General features: G+C 52.1%; 1 protein-coding gene across 2 annotated transcripts in view; it reads left to right on the top strand.

Annotated features, from left to right (window-relative positions):
• Positions 1-4,350: 4,350 nt before the first annotated feature.
• Positions 4,351-24,208, top strand: part of CLPTM1 (CLPTM1 regulator of GABA type A receptor forward trafficking) — a gene marked incomplete at its 5' end in the record, with an annotated part of 46,459 nt that continues 26,601 nt past the window's right edge. The window contains 5 exons of one of the 2 annotated variants that reach the window (XM_084613001.1): positions 4,351-4,470; positions 5,103-5,218; positions 13,801-13,924; positions 19,223-19,381; positions 21,383-21,500. In XM_084613001.1, the coding sequence (XP_084469127.1) occupies positions 4,351-4,470; positions 5,103-5,218; positions 13,801-13,924; positions 19,223-19,381; positions 21,383-21,500 (637 nt within the window). The remainder of the gene's footprint in view (positions 4,471-5,102; positions 5,219-13,800; positions 13,925-19,222; positions 19,382-21,382; positions 21,501-24,208) is intronic. The other variant, XM_084613002.1, reaches the window with a different exon arrangement.

The following is a 24,208-nucleotide window of genomic DNA, read 5'->3' as shown; positions in this document are numbered from 1 at the left end:
AGCTGTAGCAGCAGAGACTCATTTAATGGCACATAAAATAAGAGATTAAAGCTATTGCCTCCCCCACCTCACCACACCCTCAAGTAGTTCAGCTCCCCAACGCCTCCTGCCCCACTGTGCCCCCTCTGGCTCAACTCCCCCACTAAGTATGCTCCCTCCAGCCCCACTACACCCCCCCCGGCTCAGCTCCCTCCAGCCCCACTACACCCCCCCCTCCGGCTCAGCTCCCTCCAGCCCCCCTACACCCCCCCCGGCTCAGCTCCCTCCAGCCCCACTACACCCCCCCCTCCGGCTCAGCTCCCTCCAGCCCCCCTACACCCCCCCCCCCGGCCCAGCTCCCTCCAGCCCCCCTACACCCCCCCCCCGGCCCAGCTCCCTCCAGCCCCCCTACACCCCCCCCCCGGCCCAGCTCCCTCCAGCCCCCCTACACACACCCCCCCCCGGCCCAGCTCCCTCCAGCCCCCCTACACCCCCCCCCCCGGCCCAGCTCCCTCCAGCCCCCCTACACACCCCCCCCCCGGCCCAGCTCCCTCCAGCCCCCCTACACACACACCCCCCCCGGCCCAGCTCCCTCCAGCCCCCCTACACACACACCCCCCCCGGCCCAGCTCCCTCCAGCCCCCCTACACACCCCCCCCCCCGGCCCAGCTCCCTCCAGCCCCCCTACACACCCCCCCCCCCGGCCCAGCTCCCTCCAGCCCCCCTACACACCCCCCCCCCGGCCCAGCTCCCTCCAGCCCCCCTACACACCCCCCCCCCGGCCCAGCTCCCTCCAGCCCCCCTACACACCCCCCCCCCCGGCCCAGCTCCCTCCAGCCCCCCTACACACCCCCCACCCCGGCCCAGCTCTCTCCAGCCCCACTACACCCCCCCCGGCTCAGCTCTCTCCAGCCCCACTACACCCCCCCGCGGCTCAGCTCCCTCCAGCCCCACTACACCCCCCCCCTGGCTCAGCTCCCTCCAGCCCCACTACACCCCCCCCCGGGCCCAGCTCCCTCCAGCCCCACTACACCCCCCCCCGGGCCCAGCTCCCTCCAGCCCCACTACACCCCCCCCCGGGCCCAGCTCCCTCCAGCCCCACTACACCCCCCCCCGGGCCCAGCTCCCTCCAGCCCCACTACACCCCCCCCCGGGCCCAGCTCCCTCCAGCCCCACTACACCCCCCCCCGGGCCCAGCTCCCTCCAGCCCCACTACACCCCCCCCCGGGCCCAGCTCCCTCCAGCCCCACTACACCCCCCCCCGGGCCCAGCTCCCTCCAGCCCCACTACACCTCCCCCCCCGGCTCAGCCCCTCCAGCCCCACTACACCCCCCCCCCGGCTCAGCTCTCTCCAGCCCCACTACACCCCCCCCCGGCTCAGCTCTCTCCAGCCCCACTACACCCCCCCCCGGCTCAGCTCCCTCCAGCCCCACTACACCCACCCCTGGCTCAGCTCCCTCCAGCCCCACTACACCCCCCCCCCGGCTCAGCTCCCTCCAGCCCCACTACACCCCCCCCCGGCTCAGCTCTCTCCAGCCCCACTACACCCACCCCCCGGCTCAGCCCCCTCCAGCCCCACTACACCCCCCCCCCGGCTCAGCCCCCTCCAGCCCCACTACACCCACCCCTGGCTCAGCCCCCTCCAGCCCCACTACACCCCCCCCCCCCGGCTCAGCTCCCTCCAGCCCCACTACACCCACCCCTGGCTCAGCCCCCTCCAGCCCCACTACACCCCCCCCCGGCTCAGCTCCCTCCAGCCCCACTACACCCCCCCCCGGCTCAGCTCCCTCCAGCCCCACTACACCCCCCCCCGGCTCAGCTCCCTCCAGCCCCACTACACCCCCCCCCCCGGCTCAGCTCCCTCCAGCCCCACTACACCCCCCCCCCCGGCTCAGCTCCCTCCAGCCCCACTACACCCCCCCCCCGGCTCAGCTCCCTCCAGCCCCACTACACCCCCCCCCGGCTCAGCTCCCTCCAGCCCCACTACACCCCCCCCCCGGCTCAGCTCCCTCCAGCCCACTACACCCCCCGCGGCTCAGCTCCCTCCAGCCCCATTACACCCCCCCCCCCCGGCTCAGCCCCTCCAGCCCCACTACACCCCCCCCGGCTCAGCCCCCTCCAGCCCCACTACACCCCCCCCCCGGCCCAGCTCCCTCCAGCCCCACTACACCCCCCCCGGGCCCAGCTCCCTCCAGCCCCACTACACCCCCCCCCGGCCCAGCTCCCTCCAGCCCCGCTACACACACCCCCCCCCGGCCCAGCTCCCTCCAGCCCCGCTACACACACCCCCCCCCGGCCCAGCTCCCTCCAGCCCCACTACACACACCCCCCCCCGGCCCAGCTCCCTCCAGCCCCACTACACACACCCCCCCCCGGCCCAGCTCCCTCCAGCCCCCCTACACACCCCCCCCCCGGCCCAGCTCCCTCCAGCCCCCCTACACACACCCCCCCCCCCGGCCCAGCTCCCTCCAGCCCCCCTACACACACACCCCCCCCGGCCCAGCTCCCTCCAGCCCCCCTACACACACACCCCCCCCGGCCCAGCTCCCTCCAGCCCCCCTACACACACCCCCCCCGGCCCAGCTCCCTCCAGCCCCCCTACACACCCCCCCCCCGGCCCAGCTCCCTCCAGCCCCCCTACACACACCCCCCCCCCCGGCCCAGCTCCCTCCAGCCCCCCTACACACCCCCCCCCCGGCCCAGCTCTCTCCAGCCCCACTACACCCCCCCCGGCTCAGCTCCCTCCAGCCCCACTACACCCCCCCCCGGCTCAGCTCCCTCCAGCCCCACTACACCCCCCCCCGGGCCCAGCTCCCTCCAGCCCCACTACACCCCCCCCCGGGCCCAGCTCCCTCCAGCCCCACTACACCCCCCCCCGGGCCCAGCTCCCTCCAGCCCCACTACACCCCCCCCCGGGCCCAGCTCCCTCCAGCCCCACTACACCCCCCCCCGGGCCCAGCTCCCTCCAGCCCCACTACACCCCCCCCCGGGCCCAGCTCCCTCCAGCCCCACTACACCCCCCCCCGGGCCCAGCTCCCTCCAGCCCCACTACACCCCCCCCCGGGCCCAGCTCCCTCCAGCCCCACTACACCCCCCCCCGGGCCCAGCTCCCTCCAGCCCCACTACACCTCCCCCCCCGGCTCAGCCCCTCCAGCCCCACTACACCCCCCCCCCGGCTCAGCTCCCTCCAGCCCCACTACACCCCCCCCGGCTCAGCTCTCTCCAGCCCCACTACACCCCCCCCCGGCTCAGCTCTCTCCAGCCCCACTACACCCCCCCCCGGCTCAGCTCCCTCCAGCCCCACTACACCCACCCCTGGCTCAGCTCCCTCCAGCCCCACTACACCCCCCCCCCGGCTCAGCTCCCTCCAGCCCCACTACACCCCCCCCCGGCTCAGCTCTCTCCAGCCCCACTACACCCACCCCCCGGCTCAGCCCCCTCCAGCCCCACTACACCCCCCCCCCCGGCTCAGCTCTCTCCAGCCCCACTACACCCACCCCTGGCTCAGCCCCCTCCAGCCCCACTACACCCCCCCCCCCGGCTCAGCTCCCTCCAGCCCCACTACACCCACCCCTGGCTCAGCCCCCTCCAGCCCCACTACACCCCCCCCCCCCGGCTCAGCTCCCTCCAGCCCCACTACACCCCCCCCCGGCTCAGCTCCCTCCAGCCCCACTACACCCCCCCCCGGCTCAGCTCCCTCCAGCCCCACTACACCCCCCCCCGGCTCAGCTCCCTCCAGCCCCACTACACCCCCCCCCCCGGCTCAGCTCCCTCCAGCCCCACTACACCCCCCCCCCCGGCTCAGCTCCCTCCAGCCCCACTACACCCCCCCCCCGGCTCAGCTCCCTCCAGCCCCACTACACCCCCCCCCGGCTCAGCTCCCTCCAGCCCCACTACACCCCCCCCCCGGCTCAGCTCCCTCCAGCCCACTACACCCCCCGCGGCTCAGCTCCCTCCAGCCCCATTACACCCCCCCCCCCGGCTCAGCCCCTCCAGCCCCACTACACCCCCCCCGGCTCAGCCCCCTCCAGCCCCACTACACCCCCCCCCCGGCCCAGCTCCCTCCAGCCCCACTACACCCCCCCCGGGCCCAGCTCCCTCCAGCCCCACTACACCCCCCCCGGGCCCAGCTCCCTCCAGCCCCACTACACCCCCCCCCCCCGCTCCCTCAAGCCCCACTACACCCCCCCCCCCCGCTCACCACGACCTCACCTCCAGCCCCCCCCCGAGGCTCCACTATACGCCCCCTCTCGGTTCAGCTCGGGCTCGGCAGCCCTCCCCCGACATTGAGTCACACCCCCAGCTCAGACCCGCGGCCGGAAGTGGCCGGGACTCCCCCTGTGAGCGATAGTCACATGACCAGATCATCATATGATCCGCAAAAGGGGCGGGCCCGGGAGCAGCTTCTCGCGAGAACAGCGGAGGTATCGGCGCAGCAAGATGGCTTCGCCGGAGACAGTGGCGGTGCTTCCTGGTTCCGGCCCGGAGCAGGTAGCGGCGCCGTGGAGCGTCGCCGGGCCCCTGGAGCCTCCTCTTCCTGGGCCGGGGTCGGTTCCCCGGCCCCTCAACGGCTCCCCACGGGTTCGGCTCCGCTCGCCGGGCCGGCTCCGCTCCCCGCTTCCTGCCTCCCCTGGCCGGGCTCGGCTTCCCGAGCCGCTCGGCTCCGCTCAGCCGCCCCCCCCCACGCGTCCCTAGGCTGGTGCCAGCTCTGCTTCCCGCTTCTCCCGCCCTTGCCACGCGGGCCTCGGCTCCGCTCCTCGGACGCCCCCTCCCCTCTCCAGCCTCCTCCCTCCGCGCCCCGCTTCTGAGCCCCTCAGTCCCCTTCCTCGCCAGGCTGCCCCGACTCCGCTCCCAGCCTCCTCTCCCGCCCGGGGGCCCCTCCCTGGGCTGCCCAATTCCTTCTGCTATGGCCCGGGCCCTTCATCCATGGGAGCTTTCGTGGTGTTTCCCCCTGCTGGGTCCAGACTGGGGCTCTGGGCTCCCCGCGGCCGCCCTGGATGGGGGCTTGTCCTGCGTAGACAGCTGGGGAAACCACCTGGCACTGCCCATCATGTGAGCGTTTTCCACCAGCAATACCAGATAACCTGCTGCTTACCAGCCCGTCTCCGCTCCTCCCTCCAAAGCAGGTAACGAGTAATGGAACCGCAGCGGGGGCCCCGACTGCAGAGACCCAGCAGCAGAACCAGCCCCAGCAACAAGCTCCCAATGCCTGGCAGGTCATCAAAGGAGTGTTGTTCAGGTGAGCCCTGGCTGATTCCCCAGCTGCCCTCTTCTCATCACGTATTAAAAACATGATGTTAATTTAAATTTGGCCTCTGAATCCCTTGCCCCTGGCTGTAGGTGCTCTGACAGTTATTACAAATACATTTAATAACAAAACAGCAATAGATCCCATCCTCTTTTAAAAACTGCCATTCAGGAAGGAAACATGGACAACTAAAAACTCCCACTCCTCTGGTCTCCTCAGAAACCCACAGCCCAGCCACTGCTGCAAGAGCAACACATTTTCTGGGCTGAGACAAAGATATAAATTTGGGGTCATCTGTTTACTGATCGCCCTTCACCCGCAGTTCAACTCTTCATCCATCAGTTCTGCCACCACTTTCATATCACATAGAATGCTGCCGTCCCCCACATCTGAGATCTCTTGGGCACCTATTGAACATTGCCTAACACTAGTCTCTGGGACTTCTCCAGGTGGAAGGGAGAAGAACAAAGCCACCTGAGTTCAGCTTTTTCACTCTACCATGCACTCTAGTTGAGAGACTAATGCCTCATGATCTAGTATTGGCACAGGCACCTGGTAATCTGTGACATACCCAGGTCACAGCCCTAGTTGTGAGTGTGAGGCATCGAGCTACTTCAGAATGTCTTTTCCATTGTCATAACCAAAAATGGAAATTTAGATATTAGTCAGTCACTGGAGAGACTGTCAGCATCAAGTGAGAGCTTTTAAGCAGAGTCCGAAGAGATGTTTCCACTAGAGCAGTGAGCATCCTGCCCTTCTCTAAGTAGATGTTAATGTTCTCAACTAGCCTTCAGCAGCACTGAAGGAGGAGATAAAGTATGGGTTGGGTAGAGTGTTGTTCCAGGACATCCAGAATCTGAGTGAACAACACTGGTCAAAACAAAAAGAAAAGGAGTACTTGTGGCACCTTAGAGACTAACCAATTTATTTGAGCATAAGCTTTCGTGAGCTACAGCTCGCTTCATCGGATGCATACCGTGGAAACTGCAGCAGACATTATATACACACAGAGATCATGAAACAATACCTCCTCCCACCCCACTGTCCTGCTGGTAATAGCTTATCTAAAGTGATCATCAAGTGTGGCCATTTCCAGCACAAATCCAGGTTCTCACCCTCTGCCCCCCCCCCAACTCACTCTCCTGCTGGTAGTAGCAGGACAGTGAGTTTTGGGGGGCGGGGGGGGGAGGGTGAGAAAATCTGGATTTGTGCTGGAAATGGCCCAACTAAATTGGTTAGTCTCTAAGGTGCCACAAGTACTCCTTTTCTTTTTGCAAATACAGACTAACACGGCTGTTACTCTGAAAACTGGTCAAAACGTGACTGGAGAGAGCCAAGTGTCCTGTTTATGTGACAGTTCTAGCTAAATCTGTTCAGTTTTCTTGGGAACAGGAAGGCTTCACAGCAGCCAGTGTGTGGAAAGAATGTGGGTTAATCAGGTTAATTGCTAACCTGAAAGAAATTGCTGCTGGAGGTTTTGCAGATGCAGTAGAGTTTAAAAAAAAATTCTTAACTTTTGCATGGCCATTGTGAAAGAGTGAGTATGTGTGTGTGTATATATTGACATACATGATCAGCTTCAGATGAGATTTTTACCACTGGTGGTGGTGATGATGAGAGCAGTTTAATGTGTGTGAATTGAGAGTTGTGGGCTCTAATATTTTGAAGAGGAAAGATGTAGAGTCAGGAGCACTGGAAATACAGGGGAAAAATAAAATATAAGTCCCATGGGAACGGAAATAGCTTAGGTTAAAGATTCCTATGCAGCTTGATGCTGTTTAGCTCCCAGTCCCCAGAGTTAGAACAAGTCTTTTACAGACTAGACAATCTTTCCAGGCTGGTGTAGGCCCCTGCCATGCTTCTAAATTAACGTCATTCATTTAAGACTGGAACAGGCTTCTGTTTTAGGCAGGTTCCCAGGCTAACAGTCTTAAATTAAACTCCAAGCTGGAGAGGCGATCCTGGCAATTACAGCCAGTAAAACCTAACTTCTGTACCAGGCAGATTGGTTGAAACTATAGTGAAGAACAGAATTATCAGACACACAGGTGAACATGCTTTGTTGTGGGAAGAGTCAACATGGCTTTTATAAATGGAAATCATGCCTCACTAGTTTATTAAACTATCTTTGAAGGGGATCAACAAACATGTCAATAAGGGGGATACAGTGTACTTAGACTTCCAGAAAGCCTTTGACAAAGTCCCTCACCAAAGACTCTTAGGCAAAGTAAGCAGTCATGGGATAAAAGGGAAGGTCCTCTCATGGATCATTAACTGGTTTAAAAAATAGGAAACAAAGGGTAGGAATAAATGGTCAATTTTCAGAATGGAGAGAGGTAAATAGCAATGTCCTGCGGGGTCTGCATAGCAACCAGTGCTGTTCAACAGATTAATAAATGATCTGGAAAAAGTGAGGTGGTAAAATTTGCGGATGATACAAAATTACTCAAAATAAGTCAGTCCAAAGCCGACTGTGAAGAGTTATAAAGGGATCTCACTAAACTGGATGACTGGGCATCAAAGTGGCAGGTAAAATTCTTTAAGTGCAAAGTAATGCACATTGGAAAACATAATGCCAACTATACATACAAAATGTTGGGATCTAAATTAGCTGTTACCATTCTAGAAAGAGATCTTGGAGATATTGTGGGTAGTTCTCTGAAAACATCTGCTCAATGTGCTGCAGCAGTCAAAAAAGCTCAGTGTTAGGAACTATTAGTAAAGGGATAGACAATAAAACAGAAAATATCATAATGCTTCTATATTAATCCATGGTATGCCCATGTCTTGAATATAGTTTGCCGATCTGGTCGCTCCATTACTAAAAAGAGATATTAGAATTGGAAAAGATACAGTGAAGGGCAACAAAAATTATTAGGGGTATAGAACCTCTTCCCTATGAGGAGAGATTAAAAATAGGGCTGTCGATTAATTGCAGTTAACTGATGTGATTAACTTGGAAGAATTAATTGTGATTAATCAGTTTTAATTTATTAACAATGCAATTTCAATTGGTATTCTATTAACTATTTTTGGATGTTTTTCTACATATTGATTTAAATTACAACACAGAATACAAAGTGTACAGTGCTCACTTTTTATTATTTCAAATATTTCAACTGTAAAAATGATAAACAAAAGATGGTATTTTTCAATTCACCTCATACAAGTACCATAATGCAATCTTTTTATCATGAAATTACATCTCTAAAAGGTAGATTTTTGTTGTTACATAACTGCACTCAAAAACAAAACAATACAAACCTTTAGAACCTACAAGTCATAGAATCACAGAATTGGAAGGGACCTCTAGAGGTCATCTAGTCCAGTCCCCTGCACTCAAGGCAGGACTAATTATTATCTAGACCATCCCTGGCAGGTGTTTGTCCAACCTGCTCTTAAAAATCCCCAATGATAGAGATTCCACAACCTCCCTAGGCAATTTATTCCAGTGTTTAACCACCCTGACAGTTAGGAAGTTTTTCCTAATGTCCAACCTAAACCGCCCTTGCTGCAATTTAAGCCCATTGCTTCTTGTCCTAGCCTCAGAGATTCAGGAGAACAATTTTTCTCCCTCCTTGTAAAAACCATGTACTTTTCCATGTACTTGAAAACTGTTATGTCCCCTCTGTCTTCTCTTTTCTAGACTAAACAAACCCTTTTTTCCCCCTGTCTTCCCTCGTAAGTCATGTTTTCTAGACTGTTAATAATTTTTATTGCTGTTTTCTGGACTTCCTCCAATTTGTCCACATCTTTCCTGAAATGTGGTACCCAGAACTGGACACAATACTCCAGCTGAGACCTAATCTGCGTGGAGTAGAGCGGAAGAATTACTTCTCATGTCTTGCTTACAATACTCCTGCTAATACATCCCAGAATGATGTTTGCTTTTTTTGCAACAGCGTTACACTGTTGACTCATATTTAGCTTGTGATCCACTATGACCCCCAGATCCCTTTCCACAGTACTCCTTCCTAGGCAGTCATTTCCCATTTTGTATGTGTGCCATTGATTGTTCCTTCCTAAGTGGAGTACTTTGCATTTGTCCTTATTGAATTTCGTCCTACTTACTTCAGACCATTTCTCCAGTTTGTCCAGATCATTTTGAATTTTAATCCTATCCTCCAAAGCACTTGCAACCCCTCCCAGCTTGGTATTGTCCTTTGTAAGTGTACTCTATGCCATTATCTAAATCATCGATGAAGATATTGAACAGAACTGGACCCAGAACCGATCCCTTCAGGACCCCACTAGTTATGCCCTTCCAGCATGACTGTGAACCACTGATAACTACGTTCTGGGAACGATTTTCCAACCAGTTATGCACCCACCTTATAGTAGCTCCATCTAGGTTGTATTTCCCTAGTTTATGAGAAGGTCATGCAAGACAGTATCAAAGGCCTTACTAAAGTCAAGATATGCCACATCTACTGCTTCCCTCCTATCCACAAGGCTTGTTACCCTGTCAAAGAAAGCTATCAGGTTGGTTTGGCATAATTTGTTCTTGACCAATCCATGCTGACTGTTGTTTATCATCTTATCTTCTAGGTGTTTGCAAATTGATTGCTTAATTATTTCTTCCATTATCTTTCTGGGTACAGAAGTTAAGCTGACTGGCTGTAATTCCCTGGGTTGTCCTTATTTCCCTTTTTATAGATGGGCCCTATATTTGCCCTTTTCTAGTCTTCTGGAATGTCTCCCGTCTTCCATGACTTTTCAAAGATAGTTGCTAATGGCTCAGATATCTCCTCAGTCAGCTCCTTGAGTATCCTAGGATGCATTTCATCAGGCCCTGGTGATTTGAAGACCTCTAACTTGTCTTAGTAATTTTTGACTTGTTCTTTCCCTATTTTAGACTGTGATCCTACCTCATTTTCACTGGCATTCACTATGTTAGAAGTCCATTTGTCACCAACCTTCGTGGTGAAAACTGAAACAAAGAAGTCATTAAGCATCTCTGCCATTTCCACATTTTCTGTTATGGTCTTTCCGCCCCTCATTGAGTAACTGGTCTACTGTCCTTGGTCTTCCTCTTGCTTCTAATGTATTTGTAAAATGTTTTTCCTGTTTCCTTTTATGTCCCTAGCTAGTTTGATCCCGTTTTGTGCCTTGGCTTTTCTACTTTTGTCCCTACATGCTTGTGTTGTTTATTTGTATTCACCCTTTATAATTTGACCGAGTTTCCACTTTTTGTAGGACTCTTTTGAGTTTTAGATCATTGAAGATCTCCTGGTTAAGCCATGTCTTGTAACGAGACTCGATGAGCTCAATCTATTTAGCTTAATAAAGAGAGGCATAAGGGGTGATTTGATTAGTCTATAAATACCTACATGGGGAACAAATATTTAATAATGAGCTCTTCAGTTTAGCAGTGAAAGGTCTAACGTGATCCAATAACTGGAAGTTGAAGCTAGACAAATTCTGATTGGGCCAGTGAGAGTAATTAACCATTGGAACAGTTTACCAAGGGTTGGGCATCTCCATCACTGACTATTTTTAAATCAGGATGTTTTTCTAAAAGCTCTGTTCTAGCAATGGTTTTGGGGCAGTTCTCTGGCCTGTTGTATACGGAAGGTCAGACTGGATGATCACAACAGTCCCTTCTGGCCTTGGAATCTATTAATGTTCTTGCCCCCAAAGAGATTACAGTCAAAGACAGACATGACACAACAGGTGGATTCCAGAAACTGATGGGGAAGCATGAGGGACCAGTAAGACCGTTCTGATCTGCAGGATGAGCAGTGGCCACAGCTGCTGTTTTTCATCTTGTACACATTCCCTTTGTGCTTTGTCTTGTCCTGCTACAGCCCACAGGCTTGGGGACTTCACTTGCTCTCCACCCTGCCCTCGAGTCTCTGTATATCCAGCACCTGGCAGCGTTGTGCTCCCCTGTCAGCCACCTTAAGGTGGCTCTGACATGGCTGTAGTGGGCAGCAGACTAAGGATCTCCACGAGAGGCTGCAGAATCCAAACTCGCCTGTGGCTTCCCATACCCACCACTTTCTAAGAAGCTCTCCCTCCATCTGCCCCACCCCACCCTTTTTTAGCCTCATAGGCCCTTCATGCCCTGGCCTTCCAACTACAAAGCACCCAGCCTCGTCAAAATAAGCCACCTCCCCATGCCACTTTCTCAAAAAGGAGATGCATTTATTTTTTTCCCTGACACCACCAGGATCATGTTCTTGCTCTTTCATGGGATGCTCTGACTCTCATCCGCTTTGGCAGACTCCCCTCAGGAGTGATCACAGCTCAGTTTCCAGCCTGTGGGCCAGGGAAAAGATTCACTGAGCCAGGAGAGAGAACTAAATCTTCGGCCCCTTTGCTTTCCTGAAAAATCCAGGGATTCAAGCAAACCTATCTCCTAGTTGCAGAGATACGAGAGTTGGAGGGTTGTTCCGTGCATGGGCCAGGCTGGCATGTCGAACAGTAGGGGCTCTGAGGGTATGTCTACACTGCAATAAAGGACCACTGGCACATCAGCTGACTTAAGCTCAGGGGCTTGGACTGCAGGGCTATAAAACTCCAGAAGGGAGAGGGTCTCAGAGCCCAGGCTCCTGTCTGTCTACACTATTTTTAGTCCCACAGCCTGAGACCGTGATCCTGAGCCAGCTGACTTGAGCTCTGAGACTTGGTGTTGTGGTTTTTTAATCACGTTGTAGTTGTACCCTGGGGCTTGCACTGTTGCAAAGTGAGGGTGGGGACAGCAGATGAGGTAAGAGTAGAGCAGAGGCCTAGAAAGGCAAGAGTGGAAGCTTACATTCAACAGAGCCGATGTGGGAATTCAGCCCAGTGACTCAGAGGGGGCTGACTTGGGCTGGTCAGATAAAGAAGTTGAGCTTGGAATGTGGCACTCAGAGTAGATGCAAGTCTTGCAGGACACAAATTTCAGCACGCACATTCAGTGCCTGAAATGTCCTACCTCTCTTGGTTCTGTATCCTTAACACATTTTTAACAAGTTTTTTGTGGCTAACTGCTCTAGAAAATAAATTCCTACCCATGTAGTCTTCACTGTAACTATTGGCTATGGCGCTTAATATTGTAACTGGCATACCTCTGCGGTACTGAACCTTGAAAGGATTGGAACTGTTAACTTTTCAACTTACTAAGGCAAATTAGCTTGCAGAAGGGGTGTCAGCAAGGACTTTCCACTTGGAAATGTGCAACACCTAGAGTTAGCTGTTTCAGTGTTAAGTGTACGAAATCTGTTGTAATATCTACTTGGCATGCCCTCTCTTAGCTCAGAGGGCTGAGTAGCGTTTTTTGGATAGGCTGTAGTTCAAAAGGAATTATCTTGGGGCAGTTCTCTGGCTTGTGCCTTACAGGAGGTTAGACTAGTTGATCACAGTGGTCCACTCTGGCCTTGGAATCTACTGTATAGGGATCCAGTACTACAGATTTCTCTGTTTGATTAAGGCTTCTCTTAGTCCCTGGTATTGCTATAGTTTATTTTCGAGCATCTGCACAGGCTTCCATATGTGCATTTAGGTTTGGGGTACTTAACTAAAAGCTGACATCACTGCCAACTTCTGTGGTCTTTGTATCCCAGTAAATTCTCACTTACTCTGTTGCCTTGCTCTGTCGAATGGTGTGAGAATTCATTGGGGACCTCTCACGTATGTGGCCTTTTCATGGACTATTTGGATCACCAAAGAGGTTTGTTAACGCAGAGTTCAGGTTGCCTGGTGAATGCTGCCTTGTACCCTTCCAGAATGTGAAGGAAAGCTAAACTTAAAACTTCTGAAAACCAGGAACTACAAATGTAGCCCCGCGTTCAGAGCCTTGTAGGGCACAAGGCAACTGTTGTTCTGCTTTTAAGTTGTTTGCCAGTGAGTTTACCTTGATGTTATCTTGAAGTGGTGGTGATGATGAAGAGGTTATGACTAAGGGGCACCTGTGGGGCTGGACCATATGGGAGCCTCCTGCTGGGCACACCTTACTGCTTCTCAGCTACCAACTCTGTCCAGCCTCTCCATGCCATGGTACAACTAGAAGGGCCAGAGGGCAGAGGGAAAGTGGTGGTAGAGGGGCTATGAAGAGTCCATCTACCAGCTAGAGACAGCAAGTGGGGGGAGACACTTGAGACCCCTTATTGGAGCCTAATGTAGGGATCAGTGTTCTGCACACCTATATGAGGCTTGCAAAGGTGTGAAATGGCCCCTTCATCTCACTGGGTGTTCTCCCAGCTCTCCTGACCAAGCTGTGTGTATCAATGGCATGCACTGAGTGTACTTGGTTTTAGTTTCCCACACAGACTAGTCAGTTTTTCATAGTGTTGCTCAGCAGGAGTCTGTAACCGTGAACTGGCACAGAACCAGTTTACCCTGGCTGGGCCTCATGACCACAGGCTGTAAGTCTGAGAAAGTGATGTGACCGAGAGAAACCAGCGAAGCTTCTTCCGTACGGAGCTGGCTGGCTGTACAGCGAGCACAGTCCTCCTAACAGATCTGTCATCACTTCAGCTGTAGGCTTGGTGTGTGGGGCTTCTGTTATGTGATTAAGGGGGCATTTGGCTGTGGCAGAAAGGACTGGGTAAAATGTCAGTGTTAATTCACTCCCCCTCTTTCTTCCATAGGATCTTTATCATCTGGGCCATCAGCAGTTGGTTCCGTCGTGGGCCGGCACCACAGGATCAGATTAGCACTGGCGGAGCATCCCGTGTTCCGAGCCGCAACCTCTTCCCTAAAGACACTTTAATGGTAATGGTGAAAGGAGCAGGCCTTTAGCTGACCCAGGTTCTGAGTAGGGGTAGCCATCCCAACTGCATGGGTATCAGACAGTTGTTAGGGCCAATCTCAGATGTAGGGTAAATATGACCTGTGGTCCAGGTGTCTGTATCATCCTGTCCCAGAAGGATCATCATTAGTGCTTGGGGCAGAGCACTGAGACTAGAACCCTGGGAAATGAACCCCGCACTGCCACTATGTGACCTGGTGTAACTCATGTCACCTCAGTTCTCCTACTTGGAAAGTGATACCATCTCCCAGGGATGGCAAGACTGAATTAGTCAGTGTATGTGACGCAGGCCAAAATCCTCAAGATGCTCTTGAAGGGCAATACGGGTCTCCTATGTTGCACACAATTGCAGAATCCACCCAGACTTGTTCCAGAATCTCAGCTTTCCTTAAAAAAAAGAAAAAAACCTTGAAAGTGAATGATGCAATGGAGGGGAGAGGGCTGATTCTGGGAAGGGGGACGTGGTAGGGAGAGTGTTTTTGGGAAGGGTTTTGGAGGAAAGGGCTGTGTGAGGGGGGTCGAGCTTTGGTACATTTGACTTTGTGCAGCTGATGAATTCCAAAGGTAAGGGCATTTTTTCAGTGTGTTCTGATTGGAGTGAACTCGGGCTGAGTTATGTGGGCCCAGTTCCAATTCCCACTAGGATTTTGCCATGGATAGCATCTAGGGTGAGGAGTTCATTTCTCTTTCTTCTGCTCCCAAGGGTGTCTCCAAATCCCAGCCTGCTACATAGTCACTGCTCCTCTCTCTCCATATTGGACTTCTCACAGGGCAAAGGTCACTTCCTGAGTAGCCTTTTTCCTTGGTGCTGAAGGTTGGCATGGAGGAAACCTAGCAACCCTTCCTCTCCTGCATATAAACTAGCCCAGATACCTTCCTGTCCCTCTTGGGTATGGCCAGGTGGGAGCTGCTGCAACTACTGGGATCGTCTCTGTGAGGGCAGGGCAGTTTGAGTGTCAGTGCACCTGAGAGGTGATCAGCTAGCCAACAGGGCAAGCTGCTGCAGAGGTCTAGATGATGATTTGAAGGGAGCAGCACTTGTAGGAACGCTAGGCAGCAGCTAGAAAACCCAGGCCTGGCTCTCGGATGGGGAATTGAAGGGGTACTCCTGAGGGCGTTCTGCGCCAAAAAAACCAAATATTTTAAAATTCTGCACACAATATTTTAAAATACTGCAAATTTTATTTGTCAAATAAATGTGGAGGCTCCAGCGTGGCATTGGGGACTACAGGCCACTGGTTGCATAGAGGTGGGAGATCACTCTGCAGCTCCTCCCTGTGACACAGACTCAGCGCTGAGGCTGCATCCTACCCTGATACAGCGCAAGGACCGGGCCTGCCCCAGAAACACCCCAAGGCCCTGCCTCCCTGTGCCAGGTGCACCAGGTGTGGGCAGGCAGGCTCAGCTCGGCAAGATCCAAGTGTGGAGCAGCTTAGCATGGGGGGATCCTGGTGTGGGTTGAGAGGGTTCTGTGTGGGGCAGTCTGGGTGCACGCAGCTGAGTGGGAGATCTGGGTGCATGAGATTGAGGGGGGGTTCTGGGTGCAAGGGTAATGGGACTGCAGGGGGGGGTCCAGGTGAAGGTAGTTGGAGCTCAGTGGGGGTGAGGGGTCTGGGGGTGTGTGGAATAGAGCTCAGCAGGGAGGTCTGGGTGTAAGGGGTTCAATGGGGGAGTCCAGATGCTGGGGGAGTAGGGCTCGGTGTGGTGGGGATCCAGGTGCGGAGGGGAGGGCAGGGTATGAGGGAGTCTGGATGCATGGGGGTTGGGTGGATGGGGGAGCAACTCCCTGTACAGTGATCCCTCCCCCTGCAGCTGATGAGTAATGGGCACAGGAAGGGAGCGGGAGAGAGTGTTTGCAGAGCTTCCTGCAGACTGGGGAGAAATCTGGGGGTGGGTCTGACCCAGTCCTGGATGCTGTGCAGTGGAAGAGGAAGTCCCATCCTCCCCAGCCCAGCCGGGACTAGCAGTTGAGCCCAGCACAGGGTAGGTGCCACCAGCTGGGTCTTCCCCAGTCCTGCCTTCTGCCTCACAGTGATTTCTCTCTGCTGGCTGCCCTGGGCACCCAAAACATCCTGCTGGGGAGTTGCATGACTGCTCTTGTGGATTCCCTTTGCTTCCCTATCAGAGAGTCATTTTTCTCCAGGGAAGCAAAGAAATCTGGGGGGGCATGAATTCTGTGCATGTGCAGTGGCTCAGAATTCCCCCAGGAGTAAAGTGGGAATGAGAAGAGATGGGTGGGGTTGCAGGAAATGAGAGAGGTTTAAAGGGAGGTAAAGTGAGAGCCAGTGGAGAAATCTTGTCCTGTGTGTGCAAGGGACACCTTGGTCCCCAAACCGTGGTTTTCTGGCTAGTGGTTTTGAGCCCTGAAATAACTTCCTTCCATTAAAGGATCGGAGTCTGGAAGAGTTCTTTCCAGTTCCCATCCCTGGTGGGATGCAGAGAAGGATGTGGTATGGCAACATTCTTCCCCCAGCTATCAGCCAGGTGCTGGTTAGGAGACTTGGAAACTCGATCTCTGAAGTTTGAGCAGCTTGAATGGGAGGGAAGTGAAAATAGAACTCTGGGAAATGAACCCTAAACTGCCACTGTCAGGCAGATTCCTGTGGCCTATATTCGAGCAACCCTGGAGCTGAATTAGTGGAGGTTTGAAAGCTAGGCTTTCCCTTGCTGAGGAGCAGTGTCTCTCCTCTTTCCAGAGGACACTGGTTTTGGACATCACACGCTGAGCATGTCCAGCAAAGTTTGTAAAGTGTGCACCCAGATCCCTGTCAGCTCCATGGTTCTCACTGATCAGCACTTCCCCAATGGGTCAGCGCCAATAGGCTCTGCGGTGGGCCTGGGACGCTGCACGTTTACTGTTGTCTTCCACTGACTGACCAGAATTCTCTGCATGTCACCCTGGTTTTGTGCAGCTGCACCCACTTCCTGCCCACACATCATCCCCTCCTCCCCCATTTTCACACTGGGTAACCAAACCATCAAGAGGACTTGTCAAAAGTCATGTGGGAAGCTTGTGGCGGACCAGTGTCAAGCTGCAGTCTTTTGTCTCCTAGGCCTGTGCCTCTAGTACTGAGGTATTCGCCTCTTGCTGCAGAATTAGGCTCAGAATCTCAGCTCTCATTTTTAAAAAATGTATGTTTCTAGTCCTATAACCTTAAAACTGTGAGACAAGCAGAAACTGCCGCTGTGATGCTAGTGCAAGGCTGCAGGGAGCCAAACAAAATAGCTCTAAGGTGTGAACCGCCATTCAGTCAGGACCCTATGTACTCCATGGTTCTGCAGCTGCAAACTTGGCATATTTCCAGGAGGTCGTGGAGTCTGTGTTTTTTTGCTGTGGGTTTTGCCATTTTGCTATGGCTGAGTGCTGATGTTTTGTCTTGTCTCTCTGCCCCGTTGGATCCTGTCTTCACCCATCTTTGGCTCTGCAGCATTCCCCACAAGTGGAAAGCCGGTTGGATTCCAGCATGTGTTCCCTGCTCTGCTCAACGGGACCAAGCTGTAGGGGTCAGGATGCCAGAGTTGGGGGCTAGTTTGCAGCAGGGAAGCTGGAAGTGCAGGTGGTGATCAGGGCTGTCTGGAGAACGGTGCAGCAGCTGAGACCCAGGGAGATGAGCCACTAAAGCTAGCTCTGTACCCTTCTGTCTAGGATGCATGGACGGGGGTGGTTGCCATCGGGGTTATCCCAGTTCTATATGGAATATGTGGTGCCCTGCCCTTAACCCTCTACTCTACCGTGCAGCTGAAGCAAGGTGCTCATTCGTTGTCTCTGTTTTCTTAACTTTAAAAGGGATCGGGTAGCACTAGTGCATTTCCTGCTGTAGGTTTGCTCACTTGTGTTTTGAAGTCTGTTGTTTGACGGTGTCATAAGCACCTAGATTTGCAGCAGTTCTTCTGAGTGGCACTGTGACTTCAGAGCATAGATGGATTTGTCACATTACAGAGCTTATTCCACGTTCTCTGTCTTAGGCTCTCTATTTGTCTTTGGGGTTTAAAAATTCCACACCCTGAGAGGCATAGCTATACTGACATAAGACTATGTCTACACTGGCACTTTTGTTGCTAAAACTTTTGTTGCTCAGGGGTCTGAAAAAACACCCCCCTAAACGACAAAAGTTTTAGTGACAAAAAGAGCTGGTATGGACAGCGTTACGTCTGTTGACGAAGCTGCTGCCCCTCATTGGGGGTGGTTTTATTTTGTCACCAGGAGGGCGCTCTCGCAGTGAGAGAGAACGGCCACACAGTGAATCTGACAAAGGTGCGGTTGCAGCAGTACAACTGTGCCATTGTCAGGTACGCTGTGTAGATGTAGCCTAACCCCAGCGTAGACAGCTCCAGGTCAATGGAAGAATTCCATCCTAGATACCACCTCTTGGAGGAGGTGGATTACTTACACCAATGGGAGAATCCTGTCTCACTGAAGGTAGTGTCTACACTGAAGTGCTTGTCTATGTAGGAAAGTGTTTGCAGTTGTACAGATATAATTAAATCTGTATAACTATACCCGTGTAACTCCCTGTGCAGACACTCTTCTTCCAGAATAAGAGTGTTTTTTTCAGTTTAGTTTAAACCCTTTCCCAAGCAACATAAGCTAAATTTAAAAAAAGGCCCTGTTCTATGGGAATACGGGTGTCTGCATAGGGAGTTATAGTAATATAACTGTAGCTGTTTAAATTCAGACCTTAGCTTATACTGTTTCCCATGTAGACAAGCCCATAGTGATTGCATAGCTAACCTGCTCAGTTTACAGCTTTAGAGCTGTTTTCCTTGCAAACCCATAGTGGGATCTGAGAGTCAAGCTGGGGTCTTTCTGACTCAGCAATAAAGATTGTGCAGGCACATAAACTTTTGCAACCCTGTTGCCCTGTGTGGATCACATAGGTATGACAGAGGGCAGGACTTGTCAGTTGGCATGCTGCTAAAGATCCTGATGACACACAAGCCACACCAGACTCCAGGTTCCCCTCGCATTCCTGTGCTGCCTCTGCATGGTTAACTGGAGTCAAAAGCAGGAGAAACTTATGTTAGCCAGCAGATGTAACTGTTCTCTTGTGAGCTGTCTGCTGAGTCAAAAGGGGCCACTTGTCAGAGCAGAACCACACTTCACAGGTAAGTAATACAGCATTACAGTTGGAGTTCCATCCAGGGGTGGCTATCTGCTCCTGGCAGAGTATCCCCTTTCACCCACCCTCCCTTCAGTATTTTAATGTCACCATCACGCTGAGCTGTCTGCCAGAAGCAACCCTCCTCTCCTCTCCCTGCAGGACCTTCACGTGTATATCTCAGAGCATGAGCACTTTACAGATTTTAATGTCACCTCAGCACTGTTTTGGGAGCAACGGGATCTTGTCTATGGTGACTGGACCAGTGGTGAGAATGCAGATGGGTGCTATGAACGCTATGCAGAGTTAGACATTCCTGAGGTTAGTACATAACTGTGATTTCTCTCTTCCTAGGTGGTTTTTCTCCTGACGCTGGATAATGGGCCATAGAATGGAGCACTGACATGGAGATGAGTTGTTTTCTCCCCTTTTTTGCTCTGTGTCCTCCTTTTAAAGCCTCAGATGAAATGCTTAGGCTAAGGCATTGCAGGCTTTCCCTCTGCAGCCTTCAGGGATTTTACGGAGTGACTGATCTTTCCATAAGTAAGGTGTAGCTGGCATTCTGTTGCAAGCTTGAGTTTCACTCTCCTGATTTGGCCAGCAATAAACTCCCCTGCCTGCAATGTCCTTTCTGTCCTTGTTCCAGAGCAGGAGTCAAATGCTGAGATGTACATGCACAAGGCATTGGTCAGCTTGCAAAACCAGCACCATTTCCTTGTTTGCAAATGAGTGTTGTCTTTGGGTGGTGGCGAGCTGCTGCTCTGCCAGTAATGGTGAAGTCTGGAACATCTCCTTTTATTCAGACCCAGCCTTCTCTCTCTGCCCATATAACTGAAACTCTCACCCAGGTCCCTTATGTCCCATCCCGACTCTGGCTCCTTGCTACCTCTGGCCTGTTCAAAATGCCACTGCTGAGATAGTGTTCTTGATATGTCAGTTGGACTATATTACTCTCTCTTCTATTTGCTCTGCTAGCTCCCCCTTTTGCCTTCTCAGACTTCAGCTGCATGCTATCACTCTTCAAGTCCCTCCTTCCAGCTGTTACTGTTTGCTAGCAAGTAGTCTCCTGCCACTCCTCCTGCAGTGTCTGCCTCAACAGCCTGCTTGCCTGTAGCTCCCATAGTGCTTGCTTCTGGGCCATAAGTAGGCAAGGATCATCATCTCTAAATTGATCTGTCAAGCCACTATCCAATCTTTCTCCAAACTCATCCTAAAAATCTGCTGCTACAGGACACTGACCACTGCAGTGGCAGACAGATGGCCCTTGGGGATTACCGAGGCCTGGCTTGGTTGTCTTTTAGTTTTTAATCTCATAAACATTTTTTAAAAAACCCCAAAGTTACTTGGAGCCGCTGAGGGGGCTGGGCTGGGTTGGGGGTAGAGCCAAAGATAAGATGTGGTGGGGCCAGGTTGCAAGTGGAGCCACTGAAGTGGTGGGGCTGGGCTGTGGGTGGGGCCATGTGATCCTATCACTTCTCACCCATATTCTTTCTTTTATGCCCACTTAGTTTTGTCTGCTATTAAGCTGTACGTTTTTCAAACCATCCATGTCTGAATGGCTCCCACGCAATGGGGCTTCACCTCCCTCAGGCCCCATGGCGTTACTGTAATACAAAACAGTCTTTGGAACAGCCTTATTCATGAGTCACCCCAAAAGGTTGAATACTTTGCAGCCTCTGTATGGTTAAGAGTGGGCTCCTGCCTTCCTTATGGCCAGACAGAGCATGGGAAACCTCCTTTATCTAATCATGATTAGACAAGTAGCATTCCGAGAGCAGCCATTCCCACTGTTCAAACATATTATGCAAGTATTATGCACAGAGGTAATTTATGGGCAAGGCTGTCTTTTGTTCCAGGTTTGTACAGCACCTAGCACAACAGGGTCCTGGTCCATGGCTGGGGCTCCTCGGCACTATGGTAATATAAATAAACAGCAGACTGAAATAAGGGAAGTGTGGCACTTACATGGAAAAAGCAATGGTCCTGTAGTGATGAAGCTTTATGTTTAAAATTGTAGAGATATGTAAATCTAGTTATAAAACCGGTGTTGTGATGTTCCCCTCGTATGGGCCCTATGTATTAAGCATTTTCATTACACAGGAAATAGCCATGTCACTTTGGATTAGCCAGTGGACTCACTGGAGCATAACGGATGCTATTAGTGCATCCAGAAGAGGAAAGCAATGTGCCTTGAAGTGATCATGACGGGCACAGTAAGCTGCTTGATGCAGACTGCTCTGCGTAGCCTAGGCAGTGTCGTTCCTGGTTTTCCAATGCAGGGAATGAGGCGGCTAACCATCCTGTTGGTGTGTGTGATTTCAGAGTGTGCAGCACAATGGCTCCATGTACGTCCATGTGTATTTTACGAAGAGTGGCTTCCATCCTGATCCCAAACAGAAGAACTTGTACAGAAGACTTGCTACAGTTCACACATCACGAAGTAAGACTGCTCTTGCTGGCATGTGTGGTGGGGTTCAATAGTGTTTGATTTCCATCTTCTGAAGCATTGGGGATGGTCATGGCTGGAGATGGGACAGTAGCGGGGCCAGGGCTCTGAGGTGGCATCGAGCATTCTTTCTCAGGTGCTTGGCTGGCTGGTTTTTGCTTACATGCTCAGGATTGAACTGGTTGCCATACATGGGGTTGGAAAGGAATTTTCCCCCCAGGTCAGCGTGGCAGGGACCTCGGGGTTTTTCACCTTCCTATGCAGCGTGTGGGTGCTAGTCACTTGCTAAGATTATCTGGGTGTATCTCACTTAATCATTTCCCTGCAATTGTGGGGGCCTTGGGCACTGGTGCCCCTCGGTCCCTTCTGTTCTCCGACTCTGGCATATAATAGTCTAGTCTTCTGAGCGCTGTAATGCTTAGGTCTAATGTTGGTTGTTGAGTTTACTGTGCAGATGCTGGGTACTGTTGGTGGCCTGTGATACACGGGAGGTCAGACTCTGAGGCGGTGGTCCCCAATGTTCCCTCTAATTTTTTCTATTCATGTGCAGCATAAATGTTATGTGTACCGAGGTATGTGCAGATGTTCGCCACCAGTAGAAACAAAAAACCTAGAGACAATGTATATTTTTGAAAAGTTACCATAGGGATAATTAGTCCACCAGGACAGCTTAGGCATTTTAGAACTCATGGCTCAAAGAATCAAATTTAAAGAGAAATAAAAATTATGAAATGCATAAACCAGTCAAAACACTATAATTTTATTCTTTCAAAGTGTGTTATTTTAGCAAATATACATGCACTGCAGGAAGTGCCAAGAAGTAACAGCAACAATAATACAAGTATGTGTTGGAAGGTGTGTGGGCTGCTGGGGAAACCCGTACGCTGTCTCTTTAAGACACACTGAAAGCTCTCCTACTCTATCCTGAGCCCTGTTGTCTCCCCCTCCCCTGCTCGCAGAGATGGGGTATGTGGCGAGGGGAGTGAGCATGGGGTTGGGGGGGCGCAGCGGGAGACTGTGTGAGCTGGCTGCTGGGGAAATCAAGGTGGGGGAAGGGGCACCTGAACACATGCTGCTGGCTGTGCAGACTCTGCTAATCAGCTGGGCAGCACTGGAATGTCTCCTGTGCAGCTGCCCAAGTGGGCAGCTTATAGGGAATGCAGATGGGTCCCTTCAAGCATTAAACTCTGACTGTCTGATTATGTATATAGTGCTCGAGCAGTGTGTGATAACTGGTGTCACAGTACAGAAGTGTTCTAATACTAGAAGAACTAACTGAGAGGCTACCATAGTGCTGTGTTGGTTACATGTACCTTTTGTGTCTTGCGCTTTCTAACTAAGGACTTGTCTACATGGTAAGTTAGTGGATGGCAAGCTATGGTGTGATTCTACAGCAGTGGTTCTCAAACTTATTTGATCGCACCCCCCTTCTTTTTGTCTGTAGTAGCTTACAGTGCCCCACCCCCCTTCTGGGCACCTGGCCAGCAGCCACCACTCTCCTTCTGCCCAGATCTGAATGTGCGTAGTAAGTCTCCCCTCTCCCCCTCAAAGTTTCTCAGGATCCCCAGAATACGTTCTGCGCCACCCAGTTTGAGAACCTCTGTTCTACTGTGCTCTTACTTGCCATGTGATACATAGATTCCAAGGCCAAAAAGGACCACTAGTGTTATGTCCTGTACAGCACAGGCCAGAGAACTTCCCCAACATTATTCCTTTTGAAGTAGAACATCTCTTATTTAAAAAAAAAAAAATTCAACCTTGGTTTAAAAATTCCCAGTGATGAAAAATTCACGATGACCCTTCGTTAGTTATTCCAATGGATAATTATCCTCACAATTAAAAAATGTGTACCGTCTTTTCAATTTGAATTTTTCTAACTTCAACTTCCAGACATTGGATCATGTTAGACTGTTCTCTGCTAGACTGAAAAGCCCATTATCAAATATTTGTTTCCCAGGCAGGTACTGTAATCCAGTCATCCCTTAACCTTTTCTTTGTTAAGCTAAATAGTGAGCTCCTTGAGTCTATCACTATAAGGCAGGTTTTCTAATACTTTAATAATTTTCATGGCTCTTTTCTGACCTCGCTCCAATTTATCAATATCCTTCTTGAATTGTGGACAACAGAACGGGGGACACTGTCCTAGCAGTGGTCACACCAATGCCAAATACTGAGATAAAAGAACCTCTCTACTTGTAGGTTTCAGAGTAGCAGCCGTGTTAGTCTGTATCCGCAAAAAGAACAGAAGTACTTGTAACACCTTAGAGACTAACACATTTATTTGATCATAAGCTTTCGTGAGCTACAGCTCACTTCATCGGATGCATCTACTTTGTACTTGATTTTTCTGTTTGTGCATCCCAGCCCTTTTGGCCACAGCATCACACTGGGAGCTCATGGTTAGCTGATTATCCACCACGATCCCCTAATCTTTTTCAGAGCTGCTGCTGCTTCCCAGGAGAGAGTCCCCCATCCTATAGGGGTGTCCTACGTTCTTTGTTCTCGATGTATGCCTTTACCTGTATTAAAATAATACTGTTTGCTGGCACCCAGTTGACCAAGCAATCCAGATCTTTAAATCAGCAACCTGCCCCTTGCAGAACCCTGCTAAAAACACACCTGCTTGATGAGGCCCCCCCCTTACAATTACTTTGAGACCTATCAGCATATTTAATTTAAAGTATCATGTTAATTTTGTATCT

This window comes from Lepidochelys olivacea (assembly GCF_965140295.1).
Source record: "Lepidochelys olivacea isolate rLepOli2 genome assembly, chromosome: 23".
Lineage (NCBI taxonomy): Eukaryota > Metazoa > Chordata > Testudines > Cheloniidae > Lepidochelys > Lepidochelys olivacea.
Note: the sequence above shows the minus strand (reverse complement) of the source record. Positions and strands in the feature narration are given on the sequence as shown.